Genomic DNA, 13,928 nt, shown 5'->3' with positions numbered 1-13,928 from the left:
TTTATCGTGGTAAAAAGGGTTCCCTAATGCAATAGCTAGTGTCAAATTTCCTTCAAATTATAAAAAAGATTGCATTTAATTTAGCCATTTAACAATCTACTTTCTTCATTTTCAGCCAGATTTTAGGATATGTTTATCTGTAGGCTGAAAACATAATGGGATGTATTTCAGAAATAAGAGATATAGTCTACCAAAGCTGTCTTTTTTAGGGTTTTCCCGGTGCTTGGTGATTCCCAATATCAAGGATGCTAGTTTATTAAGCATTTAATATTAGATTACAATTTAATTAAGTGCCTCTCTGACTATATGGTAAAAGGTTAGATCCTACCAAACATCATCTCTTCCAATTCCGCCATGTACAATAGGTTCCATCCCATCTGACCTTTGACCTTGTAAATCTGATGATCCCCGGCATAGCCTTTTTGATTGTCAAAAAGGAGTTGCTTCTCACTTCTTCACCAGTGGAAAAGTTGGTCCAACTGACTGCCTACAGGTAGTCCTTGAATTTCCAGAATTATAAATTATAATAATTATAAATGGGGAAACAATGCAGATATTCTGTCATGGTATAATACTTGGAGAGATGAACTATGGTTAATGCCAACCTCTAGCCCATGGTCTGTAAAAGTACTACTTCAAACTGTGCTTTCAAATCTTAATTTGGATATAGGATGGAAACTCTTGTCTGTATCCACAGGAGCAATCTTGCAGAAGAAAGAAGTTGCATGTGGGATATGAGTTTCTCACTTTTCTCCTCCCACTATAGCTCAAAATCCCCCATAATGTTGCTATTGTGAGGCAGATCTCCCCCCCCCCCAAGAATAGTGTCATTTGGGCAGCAGGAAAAGGAGGCAAGAAAATCACATTTACTAGGTCAAAATCCTCCTGTCCATGGAAGCATACAAAATAATGGTTAGTGAAGAAGCAGCAGACAGAACACATGAGTGATTACTCAAAATAATATGCACGCGGGCTCATTAAAGACCTTCAAATACACATATATAGTTCAGAAGTGTAGCAACAAATATGATGATCTCTCCCTTACACAAACACATTGAAGAGCTCTTGCCAACTAAGGCAAAAAGAGTGGGAAGAACATGAAATACTCCATCAGGAACAGGAATAGAATTGTTTACCATCTCTCCTTTCATAATCCATTAGCAACCCGTGAGCTTTCTTTCCTGCTTCCACAGGTGAGCAAGGCAAAGATGACAAATAATTTGCAAACAAAACAAGGCCAGCAGAGTCATCAATCAATGAGCAAGTGGCCGGAGTTGGTGGTTTCATCAATCAAAACTAAAGCGATCAGTAAATTATAAAAGCAGGCAAGAGAATAATCCGGTCTTGTGCCTTGTCATTGCAAATGAAAATAAGGATGTGGGCATTATGGCTTTTGATGGTTACTCTGTCTGCCTTTGCAGAAGCATCAGTGAAGACTTTTGAAGGGTAAGAAAATGCTAATTACTTGCATATTTCTGAACAGACACCCATGAAATCTCTGGTACACATAACTACTTTCCATAATTTTCTTTAGGGAGAAAGTGTTTCGTGTAACACCTCAAAATGAAGAACAGGTGGAAGTCCTTACTACCTTGGCCAGTAATATGCAGGTAAGCTCAGTTTCTGTGGTGACATTAATAAAAAATATCTGGAACATTTTGCTAAATTTGTTCCATTGCTACCAAAATATAGTTGTCTTAATTGGAAAAGAAAATAAGGGACCTCAGTGGAGAGCCAGTATGATGTAGTGCTTTAGAGCATCGGATTAGGATCTGAGAGACTCATACTGAAATCCTTATTGGAAGTTCATTGGGTGACTTTTGGCCAGCCCTACTCTCTCAGCCTAACCTAACACAGGGTTCCCAACTGGGAAGACGAGCAGGGTTTAAGTATATAAATAACTATTAACTTTATTTTAAGAAGGTTTGGGGAAATGGAAGTCAGAATGGGTATTATTTTCTTTTCAACAGAATGATTTGAACCAGGGGATCTTACTGTTATCCTGTAATGCTACTACAATAACATCCATGAACAGACTGGACCCTACAACCTATGTCCACTGGGGAGTCTTCAGCTGATGGAGTGAGGCTCCTCACTCAGTAGACTGGAGACCTTTAATCCCACTCAGTCTTGTCCCACCTCCACGTTGCCTTTGGTTTAAACCTTTAGGCCTTGACCCCCAGCTGAAACAAAAGGCAAAAACCATATTTTTATTTATTTATTTATTTGTTTGTTTGTTTGTTTGTTTGTTTGTTTGTTTATTTATTATTTATTTATACTGCCCTTCCCTATGGCTCTGGGAGGTTTACAGAAAACATTTCAGAACATTTACATGGAACAGTATCAGCATTAATATAACAATATAACAACAATAACATACCAACTAGAACTAGAACAGTATTTTGACAACAATAACTTTGACACACCCTTGGTAGGTTCGACCTCTCAGTCTGCGGTGGGGGGGACCTGTAGATGTTATGGGTCAGCCAGCCTCAAGCAAATGCCTGATGGAAGAGCTCCTTTTTGAAGGCCCTAATATATAATGTCCCTAACATATTACCTCTGCTTCTCTTTTCCTCCTCTCCCTTTATGCAGCCACCCTCATTGTAAGAAATACATTGTAGCCCATCAAGGCAAGGGCCTGCCTGATTTGCTTATGTTGTTGAACTGCCAGTTACATTCATTGCACTATATAGGGTTGCCAGTTCTGGGCTGGGAAATTCTTGGAAATTTTGCAGGTGGAACCTGGTAAGAAGAAAGACTTCAGCATGGTATAACATCATGGAGTCTATCTTCAGAAGCAGCCACTTTCTCCATAGGTCATCTGAAGATAAATTGTAATAGCAAGATATCTCCAGGTACTACCTGGAGGTTGGTAACCCTATATATCAAAGATTAAAGACTGAATCCAACAAAAAAAAAACCCTTCCTTGGGAACAAAATCAGTATACCTAGCTTCTTTCATGATTAATGCAACTGACTGTTGCAATAAATCATCATCCTGATCATTAGGATTTCATTTTGATGAGGTTCAGCTAAATATATCGGAGGTCGCTTGCTAAGTGTTTGAACATGGTCTTCACTTTTTTCTTTTTAAAAAAGGGTCCTGTGTGTCAATGTCTTCTCTGAATGTTCTCTAAGCTTCTCTTCCATTCCAAATTTGTGTTTTGTGACCTTGATGCAGATATATTATGGCATGAGACAAAACAACCCAAAACAGAAGATCCGTTCTCAATATTTGTGTATAGCTTTGATGCTGAGAAACAGCCACAAGATGTAGCACAAGATGTAGCATTTCCAGTGGTATTCAGATGTAGGAAGGCTTTTATTTAACTTTATGCCATTGTCAGAGTTTCTCCCACATTCACCTATGCTCTCCATTATGTTCCATGACTATTTAAATGAATGGGAGTTGTACCATTCTCTTCCCTGAAACCAGGAGTTCATCAATGTGTTATACTGAATTCTTAGCTTGCCAAAAGCAATTGTTATGGCTTTGTACTGAGAAACTGGGGTCTGAAAGAGACAAAAAGGCAAACAAGACAACCCATCCACCATTCATCACATCCAGATATAAACACACAGTCATGCATATATATATATATATATATATCAGCCTATGCAATCCAAACTACAATTCTTTCATGGCTTTCATGCCTTTTAATAGAAAAGTGGTTTCTCCTTTCTAATCTCCTGTCTAATCAAACACATAGCAAGACTAGACCACCCATAGACTAAGCAGGGAGTTCTACATACTTGGGAGATTCCCCAGGTATGTAGAAAAATATGACTTTGTAATTAACTCCCCACACAGAGAGAGTTTTGTGAAGACTGAGTCATCCCAGGGACGTACAGAATGTTGAGAGCAGTTGTGAATCAGATAAAGGGGGATGGGGAGGAGAGGACGTTTTCCTGCTCAAGTTGGACAGTTTATCTGATTTGAAATGGAAGGTGGCAGGGATTCCCTTTGTGATTTCTTGAGGGTCACTGAGCACCTTCGGTTTGTATAATTTCTTATATTTAATCCTCAAGCATATATTTCAAAAGGGTTATATTTCAGAGCAACAGTTAGACAGGTTGTAGTAATGAAATGTGGTGGTCAGTGAGTTAAACTGGGTTCTATGAGACTCAGTTTCAAAAGATTTACATGCTGTAAGACCTCACTGTGATGCATTTACAAAAATGCATTGCAATGAATTGCTAAGGTCTCACTAGGGAGCTTAGCCATGGGTCTGGAGCAGATGCCTCCCACTACCCCATCTCCGGGAAAGGTGGGAACGCAAAAGCAGAAGGTAATAATGTTTTCTTTTCTCTTCTTGTTTCTGTCTAAATTTTAAATGGCCAGGAGGCTTGTCTGAATCACCAATTTGTGTCAAATCGCAATTCAGATAGGTTCAATCTGGACCATTTAAACTAGTGGCAGATTGGAATTTCAAATTCTATTCAGCTGATTTGCACAGAAATCTGCACAAGTGGTCAAATCAACTCTAAATCATCCATGCCTATTCAAAACCTCACATTGCCCTGAAACTTGGTGGGTCAGTTATGTTGTTTAAGCTTAATCTACCTCACAAGGTTTGGATTTATTTGAGAGGAAATACTACTGAATACACCTGCTTCTAAGTAAATATTCATCCTACTGGGCTATCAGTCATGTTCGGTTCCATAATATGATTGCTCCTCCATATGAAACACATTGCAGGTTAACTGACTTCTTTGTTACTAAGCCTTGCCCAAGAAAGATGCAGAAAGCAAGGTTTAGATTGTGTTAAAGAAATGGTTGGAATAAATAGGTCCCCTTACATCGTTCAAAATATAAGAGCAATATAGGTTTCGACATATTTTCCAAAGCCACTTCCATGAATCCCCCGTAAAGAGAACATGTGCTTATCCTTGCCACTGAGTGAATTGTCAGTAGCCTCCATTTAAGGAATGGTATGTCACAAATGCATGCAGAGTAGGAAAGAAAAGATTAAATAAATAAAACAAGGCCACAACAAAAATAAGGAAGGAGGCACAGTTATTTTTAATTGTAATGAAAAGACAGTTATATATGACCTAAGGAGAAAATTCCAACTTATCATGGTATATTTAGATGATAGCTTTCCCTGTTTATAGGGCTGTAATCCCTGAGGTAATAATATTTTGTTCACTGCTTAGATACCAACTCAGTAGGCACCTTTCAGAAATATTTAACACTAAAGAATCCCCGCAGACTGTTTTGGTTTATCCAAAGAAAATTAGGCCAGAAGTTCTGGTTTTAGAAAGTCAGGTAAATGCCATTGTGAGGTCCGATACTGTGAGTTATTTCTCTTCAGTGATAGTGCTAACATGCCTGCAGTATTCCTACTTGTAAGAAACTCCAAGAACTTGGCTCCCAACACGCTACCAACCATACTCCCACATCAGGGGTAGTTTTGCTGCTGAAATCTTTATGTTGCAAAGGTATTTCTCATTCATTTCAGAATATAAAGACACATCTAACTTTGATTTGGGGTGCCAGGTGAACTCTTTCAGCCCCTCATATTCATGATGATGATCCATTCAGTCATATCCGATTCTTGGCGATCCTATGGCTCAGCTGTCGCCATGGTTTTCTATCTTGCACTGCTTCTTTTAGTTATATAATGCACTGGCCCAGGGGTAGTCAAACTGCGGCCCTCCAGATGTCCGTGGACTACAATTCCCAGAATGCTGTCAGGGGCTTCTGGGAATAGTAGTTCATGGACATCTGAAGGGCCGCAGTTTGACTACCCCTGCACTGGCCAGTGTTCATTTTGATTTTGCTGTACTACAAATAAGCAGATATTTCAGAGTCTCTCTCAGTCTGCAACAGCAAACAAGGATTAAGAGACCAGCAAGGGCCATATAATCTGTACAATCTGCTGCTTTCTTTCCGCAGTGGGCACTCTGATAAAAGAGAGAGCTTTCTTTTCTGTTCCTGCCTTTGATTTCATATTTGGTCAGTTATTTGCAGGTTTTGGTAAAGTTTAAAAACTTGCAAAACTTTTTTGATCAGCTATTAAAGCTTCTGTACATGTAGGCATTGTGCTCATATTTGGCTTGCCAACTCCAGGTTGGGAAGATCCTGAAGATTTCAGTGTGGAGCCTGGGGAGGGCAGGGTTTGGGGTAGCGAAGGACTTTAGCAGAGCATCCTGCCATAAAGCTCATCCTCTAAAGCAGCCATTTTCTCTAGGAGAACGGTTCTCTATGGTCTCTGTAATTCAGAGATCTTCAGGTTCTACCTGGAGGTTGGCAACTCTAGCTCAAAGACAAGCATGATAGGATGGTATAGGGCCAATGTGCTTGGGGGCACATAACTTCTCCCCCCCCCCTCTGAGGTGCTATTTATCTGTGTGAACCGGGGGGTTGGGAGAGTTTAACTGTCACCCATTGGTTTTTGGATTGTGTTTTTTATTTGTAAGGGGTTTATGATGGGGTTTTAATTGGGGGTTTTATTGTGAATTTGTTAACTGCCACAAGCCGGTCAATGGGAGTGGTGGGATTGAAATTAAATTATAAATAAATTTTAAAATAAATGTTCTGGATCACAACTAGGAGGCACAGTCAAAGGACCCCTTCCCAACCCTCTCTGCACATAGATGTATGGCAAAATAGATAGACAAAATAGATAGAATGAGATTATATAGGGAGGGGGAGGAGTTAACCATTGTGCATTCCTAAATAGGGCTATACCCTTATAATTTCTTTGAAGTGAAGAGTTTTGAAGGATATAACTCTGCTTTGGATTTCACTATCAGTCTGTAAACAAAGTAGCATTTTTTCCACAGGTTTGCAAAATTAAAGGAAAAATAAGAATAAGTATGGTTATTTGGTGATTAGTACAGATTTCCATGGCTGGATTGGGACACTTTGTTTAAGGCCACATTGTTTATGTATGAACTTTCAAGAAGCTTTCTCTTCCGTGAGAGGTCCATGAATCTTTCCATAGATATTTTATAGTTGACTTGTCTTTGGTGAACTCTAGATGAATAAAGTGCAGAGTTTTTCAGTGAGGCAACCCAATCCACCCATGCAGGTTGATCCAAAAACCGGCTCCATGTATGGTTTTAAGAGCATCTTTGGTTGGTTCTTTTCCAGGTTGATTTCTGGAAACCAGATTCTGTCACTTTAGTGAAGACAGGCATGACTGTTGACTTCCGAATTGAAGCAGACCTGTGTTCTGAAGCTGAGAAATTTCTGCAGCAGAATGGACTGAACTATGAGTATGCTTTTTTAAAATATAAAAATTTGACTTTAGATGTATCATGGTTTCAGGTTTATTTCTTGGTGAGTGTATATCTGAGAGAGGTGCTTGAAGTCAAAACCTCTCCTCAGCTGTCTGGTATTCCTGCTGCTGTCCTTGTGGGAGCCAAATGGAGCCCAGAGGAAATAGCCCCTCCAAGAGATGGAATGTCAAGCATCACCTGTTGTAACTCCCTTTTCTTCTGTTCTGGTTCTCATAATCACAATATGGGATTCATGTTTCCTTATGAGATTGGAAACCTTTTGATGCTAGAGACCACTTGAAGCAAGTGATAATTCCCAACCAGACACGTTCAAGGACACGTTGACCACTTAATGCCCTGAAGCATGAGGTTATTTGTGGTTAAGTCCAAGGCAAGTATATCAAGAGGCCATCCATTCTTACATTTCTTTCCGCTGACATCCATGTGGAAACAATATTTAAAAGTTCTGCAGCAGGCAATTGGCAACACAAACCTTTTCCAGATGTGCAACCTTTTCAGCATCCCTGTCTCAGTGGCAAAGGAAGAGTTACTCTGCCATGTGTCAAAAATATTCCCTGTTAATAATGAATTTGCACAAGTTCCTGTACTAGTTTTCATGTCAGCGAGGCTGTCCCTGACCAAAAACTTCAGTGATGCGTCCTTGTGACAGCAAGCCTTTGATGTGCAGCTGCAGTGCCCTGACATCATGGCAATGCAGCCCGTTCAAGTGTTCATTATGAAGGCTGGGAGTGAATTGTAAATTGGCCTCTCTTACTCTCTAATCCAGTGGTCAAGGACATCCTATCTGCACATTTCTTTATCAGTTATTTTATTTGGGTTGAGGGGAGAAAAGAAGAGGAGCTACCAGCCAATATGTATGGCGACAATTTGAGGGACAGATTACTGACTCTAGGATAGGAAATCAATAATATTTTTAGGACTGGGATTTAATTTTGTTTTCTGCAGTGTGTTCACATAAGCTCTAGATAAACAGGCAGTTTCCTTCATGATTGGGAAACAATATGAAAACCTGCAAAGACTGTTTTCCTGCAGCTGAAAGTGGATTGAGTGTACATAACATAGTAGGGATGTGCACCAAAGAAAAATTGGGTAGAGTTTAGATTTGGCAGGAAATGATTGGGGTATACCAGAATCATTTGAACCCCAGTATCGGTCCAAGAATTTGCATTCAGGTTACTCGAATACAGCCAAATCAATTTGGGCTCCAAGGCATTTAAAGGGCCCTAGATGTTCAGTTTAAAGGGCCTGCAGCCATTCGGGGCTCCCATTTTGTTCCCCCCTCCTACAAAGGAAGGGAAGTGGAAAGGAGCACTGGAGTGGTTCCAAGGCTTTCCAGCAGCCCCTTTGGCTTCCCTTTAAATGTCTCTCACACAGAGCTTCTGAAACTTCTGAGAACGGGCTTTCTGCACCTTCAGAGTGGTCTGTGAGGGAGAGATTTCAAAACACTACCAAACAGCTGATTCTGGTGGGCTCTTCCTTCCATCCCCAGATTGTGGAGAGCGGGCTCTGTGCAGCCTGGGAGGGGTCTGGGGGGAAGCATTTAAATAACCCTCCAAACAGCTGTTTGATAGGCTTTCCCCTCCCTGACCCTTCCAGGACTGCCAAGAGCAGGCTCCCCACAGCCTAAGAGGGGGTCTAGAGGGAGGCATTTAAAGAGCCTTTTGCACAGCCTGGAAGGAGCAAAGGCAGAGGCATTTAAAGAGCCCACCAAACAGCTACTCCCTCAGGATTAGTTGTTTGGAGAGCTCTTTCTCAATCAAACAGATCTCAAACCAGCTAAATCAAGCCTCTGATTTGGCTAGTTTGAACTGATGGGGTGTTTCATTCAGCTTTGTTAAGCCTGAAAAGTACTTGAATTTTCATGGATTCAAGTAGTTTCAAGCTTATCTCAGCCAAAACTCCCATCCCTAATGAACAGTAATCTGTCTTTTAAACCCATTTCAGTCACTGAGGAGAGGAAAAATCTACTTTAGACTTGGAAGTTTGTTTGTTTAAAACATTTGTACATGACCTTTCTACTCTACTTAGGGTCCCTAAGGTGGTAAACAATGAAAACAATGTTAAAATACTAACAAATATATATATATAATATTGAAAATAAAACATATCAACACAGAGATGCACAGATAGGAAGAGGTGGTATTGCGGTGGTATGTAGATGTCAGCAGAAGGAAAAGAAATGACCACTAAACACACAGCCATTATATTATTATTATTATTATTATTATTATTATTATTATTATTATTATTATTATTGAATTTAATTTATATCCCGCCTCCCCCCAGTGGCTCGAGGCGGGTCACATAAAAACCAATCCTCTAAAACAATAAAAGCACAATAAAACATAATACAATTAATACAAAAGTTAAGACAAGAATGGCAGCAAAATTCAATATAACTAACCCAATTCCACACCCACTAAGAAGGGAAAGGGAGGGGGCAGATGACAGACGCAACCGTCACATTTGTGAGGGGGGCTAGATCTTCTTGCTGCCCGGCCTCAACCGAAAGCCTGGTGGAAAAGAAATGATGACAATTCCCACAGGGCCCGCAGCTCTTCCGGGAGCTCATTCCACCAGGTTGGGGCCAGGACCGAAAAGGCCCTGGCCCTGGTCGAGGCCAGGCGAGCTTCCTTGGGACTGGGAATGACCAATAGGTTAGCCCCCGCAGAGCGTAAACTAGTACATTTGTGTGAGTATCAGAAGGCCTGGGGCCAGAAGAAAATTGAAATATTCCACTTTGACTCTTCATTGTTGGGTTTATTGCAGAGTTTTGATTGACAACCTTCAGACTGTACTCAACGGACAGTTTGACAGCCATGTTCGTTCTGCTGGGCACCAGTATGAAAAATATAACAACTGGGAAACGGTAAAGCATTATTTGTATGCTAAAATCATTCTTCACTTTTCCACTTGAAAATTTTGTTTAGTGATAGTTGCTCCTATAACTTGACTTTGCTGAAGCCCCAGACTGCATTCCTGGTATCTCTGACTGACACTATGGACAGCTGCTGCCAATCAAAGTGCACAGTGGTGACCTAGATGGACCATTGGCCAAATTCAGTATGAGGTGTTTTTTAATGACATGAAATGCCCATATGAACGTGTTTGTTTCAATTCAACAGATAGCAGCATGGACAGCTGACATTGCCAATCAGAACCCAGCTCTCGTTTCTCGGTCAGAGATAGGAACAACTTTTGAGGGACGTCCAATGTATCTCCTTAAGGTATTTGTTCTTGAGTTTCACAGCCAATCTGTTCTATTGTCTCTTGGCGTGTAGGAAATAAAATTTATTAAGCCCTCAAAAATTCCAGATCTGTATTTTTAATAAACGCTTTAGGAAACCAAGCAGGTTTTGTGAATTCCATTATGGTGACATTTTTATTCTTTTGATTTATAGCAAAGATTTTCTCAGTAACACAGGCCATAATAAGAGCTTTGACAGTTTGCACATATAAATTTAACCGTGTTCCTGTAAGCAAGGTAAATGGTAATCCACCTTTGTGTAATTGAGAACTCCATCTGTTGTTCGTAAACCTATTTGTTATGAAGCAATCTATAAAATTCAGAACTTTTTTTTACAGCATGAAGCAAACAATTTATCAGGGTCCCCCCCCCTTCTCAAATAGTTTCCATCATGCATTTCTTACGAACAAAAGGAAATTCTTATTCTGGACCAAAAAAAAATCTTTGCAATTCAAGCACATGTTCTGTTTCATCCCATGTGAAAACAGTTGGTTATGGAGTTTCATGGCTGGCTTTTACTTGTAAGCAAACCTAGGTCCTAGGGTCTGTCTTCCTACATTCCCATTATATGCAACACAATCAAGCCAAAATTAGAGGAAGCTTCCATTTGGATCAACCACATGGAATCAGAAACCAGTGTGTAGAGACCTTCTCCTCTCAGCCATGAGAGGAACCTCCTGTGGATCACTCCTATGAATAAATAAACAAACAAACAAAATCATAATTCAGGAAATAATAGAATGTATGTGCCAATGAGTAAGATGCTGGTCTTCATGAAATCAAGTATTGGCTTACTGAACATCTTCTCTGAGATACTGTTGAGGAGTACGGTTTCAGGATATAGCATCTCCATGATGATCGTCAGCAGCTTCTATTTGCGTTGAGTTCATAGCACCATGACAGACCAAATGTAATCCAGTTTTTGCTTTTGCTACATTTCAATGGTGCAAAAATCTGTCCATGGTTGAACATGTCATGGCTGACTCTTGCACATAGATAAAGAAAACTCTCCAGGTTTGCATCTGACAATTTCATTGCTGTTTATATAAAAGGTCTAGTCTCACTCTCTTTTTCTGTATGTAATTTTCTGGAGATAAAAATATACTGCCAGCACTGGGCTTCAGCGGAACTCTCTGATTTCAAATGAGGCTAGAATAGAAAGACAGAAAAATAACTATTTGTACGCGATACAAACGTTTCTTCTTTTATCTGTGCAGGTGGGAAAGCAGGGCGCAAATAAAAAGGCCATCTTTATGGATTGTGGCTTCCATGCTAGAGAGTGGATCTCACCTGCATTCTGCCAATGGTTTGTGAGACAGGTTGGTTAACCTTCTATATCCTCAGGGTTCATTGATTCAGCTGGAAGCAGGAAGCAGGACACACAGCTGCTTCAGAAACCAATAAGGATGTAGCCAGGGAGGGATGCTCATGTGCCCTCATAATGTCCATGAGGGTGTATTCAGGGACAGATCCCCACATGTCTTTGCAACTGTGATCCGCAATGAGCCAAGAGAAGGAGAATGAGTTTCATGTATGGTATGATGCCTCTTTCCTCCAATCTAACACAGTCTCTGCTGTCCTTGCGGACAATAGTCATGCTAGATCAATTCCACCTTTCCCCCTCCTTGACAGACCTGATTCATTGCCAGTTTCATTCATTCTCCGAGTCAGCCAACCACGAGCCTTCAAGAAGGGGGTGTATTATCAACAGTGCAATTCCTGTGATATTTACAGCTGTAACTGTCCACTGCATTTGCCTTTATCAGAATAACCTTAAAAAGCAACTTCCAGCTGCTTGATTCTCATCCTTCGTTGAGGTGCCTACATTCAAGGAGCTTTAAAAAAAAAAAAACACTAAAGCAGCATCAGGCCCTTAGTTAAAATCGAAAACAAGGGAGTGCAAACATTTGACCTGATAGCCTTGGCAGAAACCCAGCAATGAGAAGGCTCCCTGCCCCCGCCCTCGGCTCAGATATGTGTGGGGAAGCAGCCTTGGAAACTGAAAGTGACACCCTAGTCACACTGTTGTGAATGTGATCCCCTTATCTCTCTCAGTAACTCAGCAGAGAATAATACGTTGCCTTATTTAGCAGCTCAGGTTGCTGCAGCTCTCACTCACCCACTGGAATAGTCAGTCCCCGACTTTACCTCACTGGGACTGGTGCCATGTTTAAGACAGCCTGAATAGCAGGGCTAAAACCTGGCACATAAACCCCACTGGTTTAAATAGGGATTTGAATGCAGATCTGTTAGATTTCAACCAAGAATCTCTCATTCATACCTAGTTCAGCCTAAGGAATCTGTGCTTCTACAACGGGTTTCCCAGTTGCTAAATCCTAATCCATTAAGTACCATTGTTACAACATCATCTTATTCGGGGGCAAGTTCCCCTGAGAATGGCTTCCTGGAAGGACTGCAGCCTTAGAACACAAAGCCATCGCCTGCAGCCTTCATCTGAAATCAGCCTTTGCCTGATTTCTATGGCAAAAGATCACTCTTGGGTGACATTAAGCTGTCATAAATTCATAGAGCACCAGTAATCAGTACAATTCAGCACTGTTTCTATGATACTTTGATACTACAAACTTATACCTAACCTGGATAGCTCAGATCTCAGAAGTTAAGGAGAGATGTCAATATTTGAACCATCAAGGAATGACAGGGTAACTATGCAGACGTGGGCAATGACAACCCCCCCCCCCCCGAACAACTCTTTCCTGAACATCTCTTGCCTTGAAAACCCTAGGGTCAGCTACAACTTGATGGCACTTTCTACCACCACCAAACCAGTGTATTGAGTTTTAATATCACAAGAAAATATCCTGGTAAGAGAATGCTTTAGGCCAAGGGTGGCCAAGCTGTGGCTCTCCAGATGTCCATGGACTGCCAGCAGGGCCTCATGGGAATTGTAGTCCATGGGCATCTGGAGAGCCACAGTTTGGCAACCCCTGCTTTAGGCTGATCCTACATTGAATTAGATGGCCTATATGGTCCCTTCCAACTCTATGATTCTATATAATACAGAAACATGACACAGAAATTGCATTATTTCATAAGAGTATCAGGTACAAGGCTACACCAAATATTCTGAAATTTAGAAATTCTCTTAGAAGTTATCATCTTCAGTGCTGCTAAATCAGCTGCTGAAAAACAGACTTACAACACCAAATATCTCTGGTTTTGCTATACTGTTTGATATCTTTTATGTTTCCCTGGATGCCACTGCTTCTCTGCCCCATTTTTCTGCACTGTCCTCTGTTTCTTGTCCTCTGTTTCTTGTCTCCTCCTCCTTTTATCCTCACTAGTGAATCTGCCTGAATTGTGAGACTCACGCAATTTCATTTACTGCTGCATATGTCATCAGCATATCAAAGTTCACAGTATCTACAAAATCACATAGCTCATAACAGCCATTTGCACTTAAGTGCAG

General features: G+C 40.7%; 1 protein-coding gene across 1 annotated transcript in view; it reads left to right on the top strand.

The window, feature by feature from the left end:
- The first annotated feature begins 1,216 nt into the window (after window positions 1-1,216).
- The window catches only part of CPB1 (carboxypeptidase B1), a 32,888-nt gene continuing 20,176 nt past the window's right edge, over window positions 1,217-13,928 (top strand). Inside the window, exons 1-6 of the mRNA XM_077348728.1 lie at window positions 1,217-1,446; window positions 1,535-1,610; window positions 7,103-7,227; window positions 10,021-10,120; window positions 10,377-10,478; window positions 11,716-11,817. Coding sequence (XP_077204843.1) covers window positions 1,364-1,446; window positions 1,535-1,610; window positions 7,103-7,227; window positions 10,021-10,120; window positions 10,377-10,478; window positions 11,716-11,817 — 588 coding nt within the window. The 5' untranslated portion in view covers window positions 1,217-1,363. The remainder of the gene's footprint in view (window positions 1,447-1,534; window positions 1,611-7,102; window positions 7,228-10,020; window positions 10,121-10,376; window positions 10,479-11,715; window positions 11,818-13,928) is intronic.

Source organism: Paroedura picta, chromosome 8 (genome assembly GCF_049243985.1).
Source record: "Paroedura picta isolate Pp20150507F chromosome 8, Ppicta_v3.0, whole genome shotgun sequence".
NCBI lineage: Eukaryota > Metazoa > Chordata > Lepidosauria > Squamata > Gekkonidae > Paroedura > Paroedura picta.
Note: the sequence above shows the minus strand (reverse complement) of the source record. Positions and strands in the feature narration are given on the sequence as shown.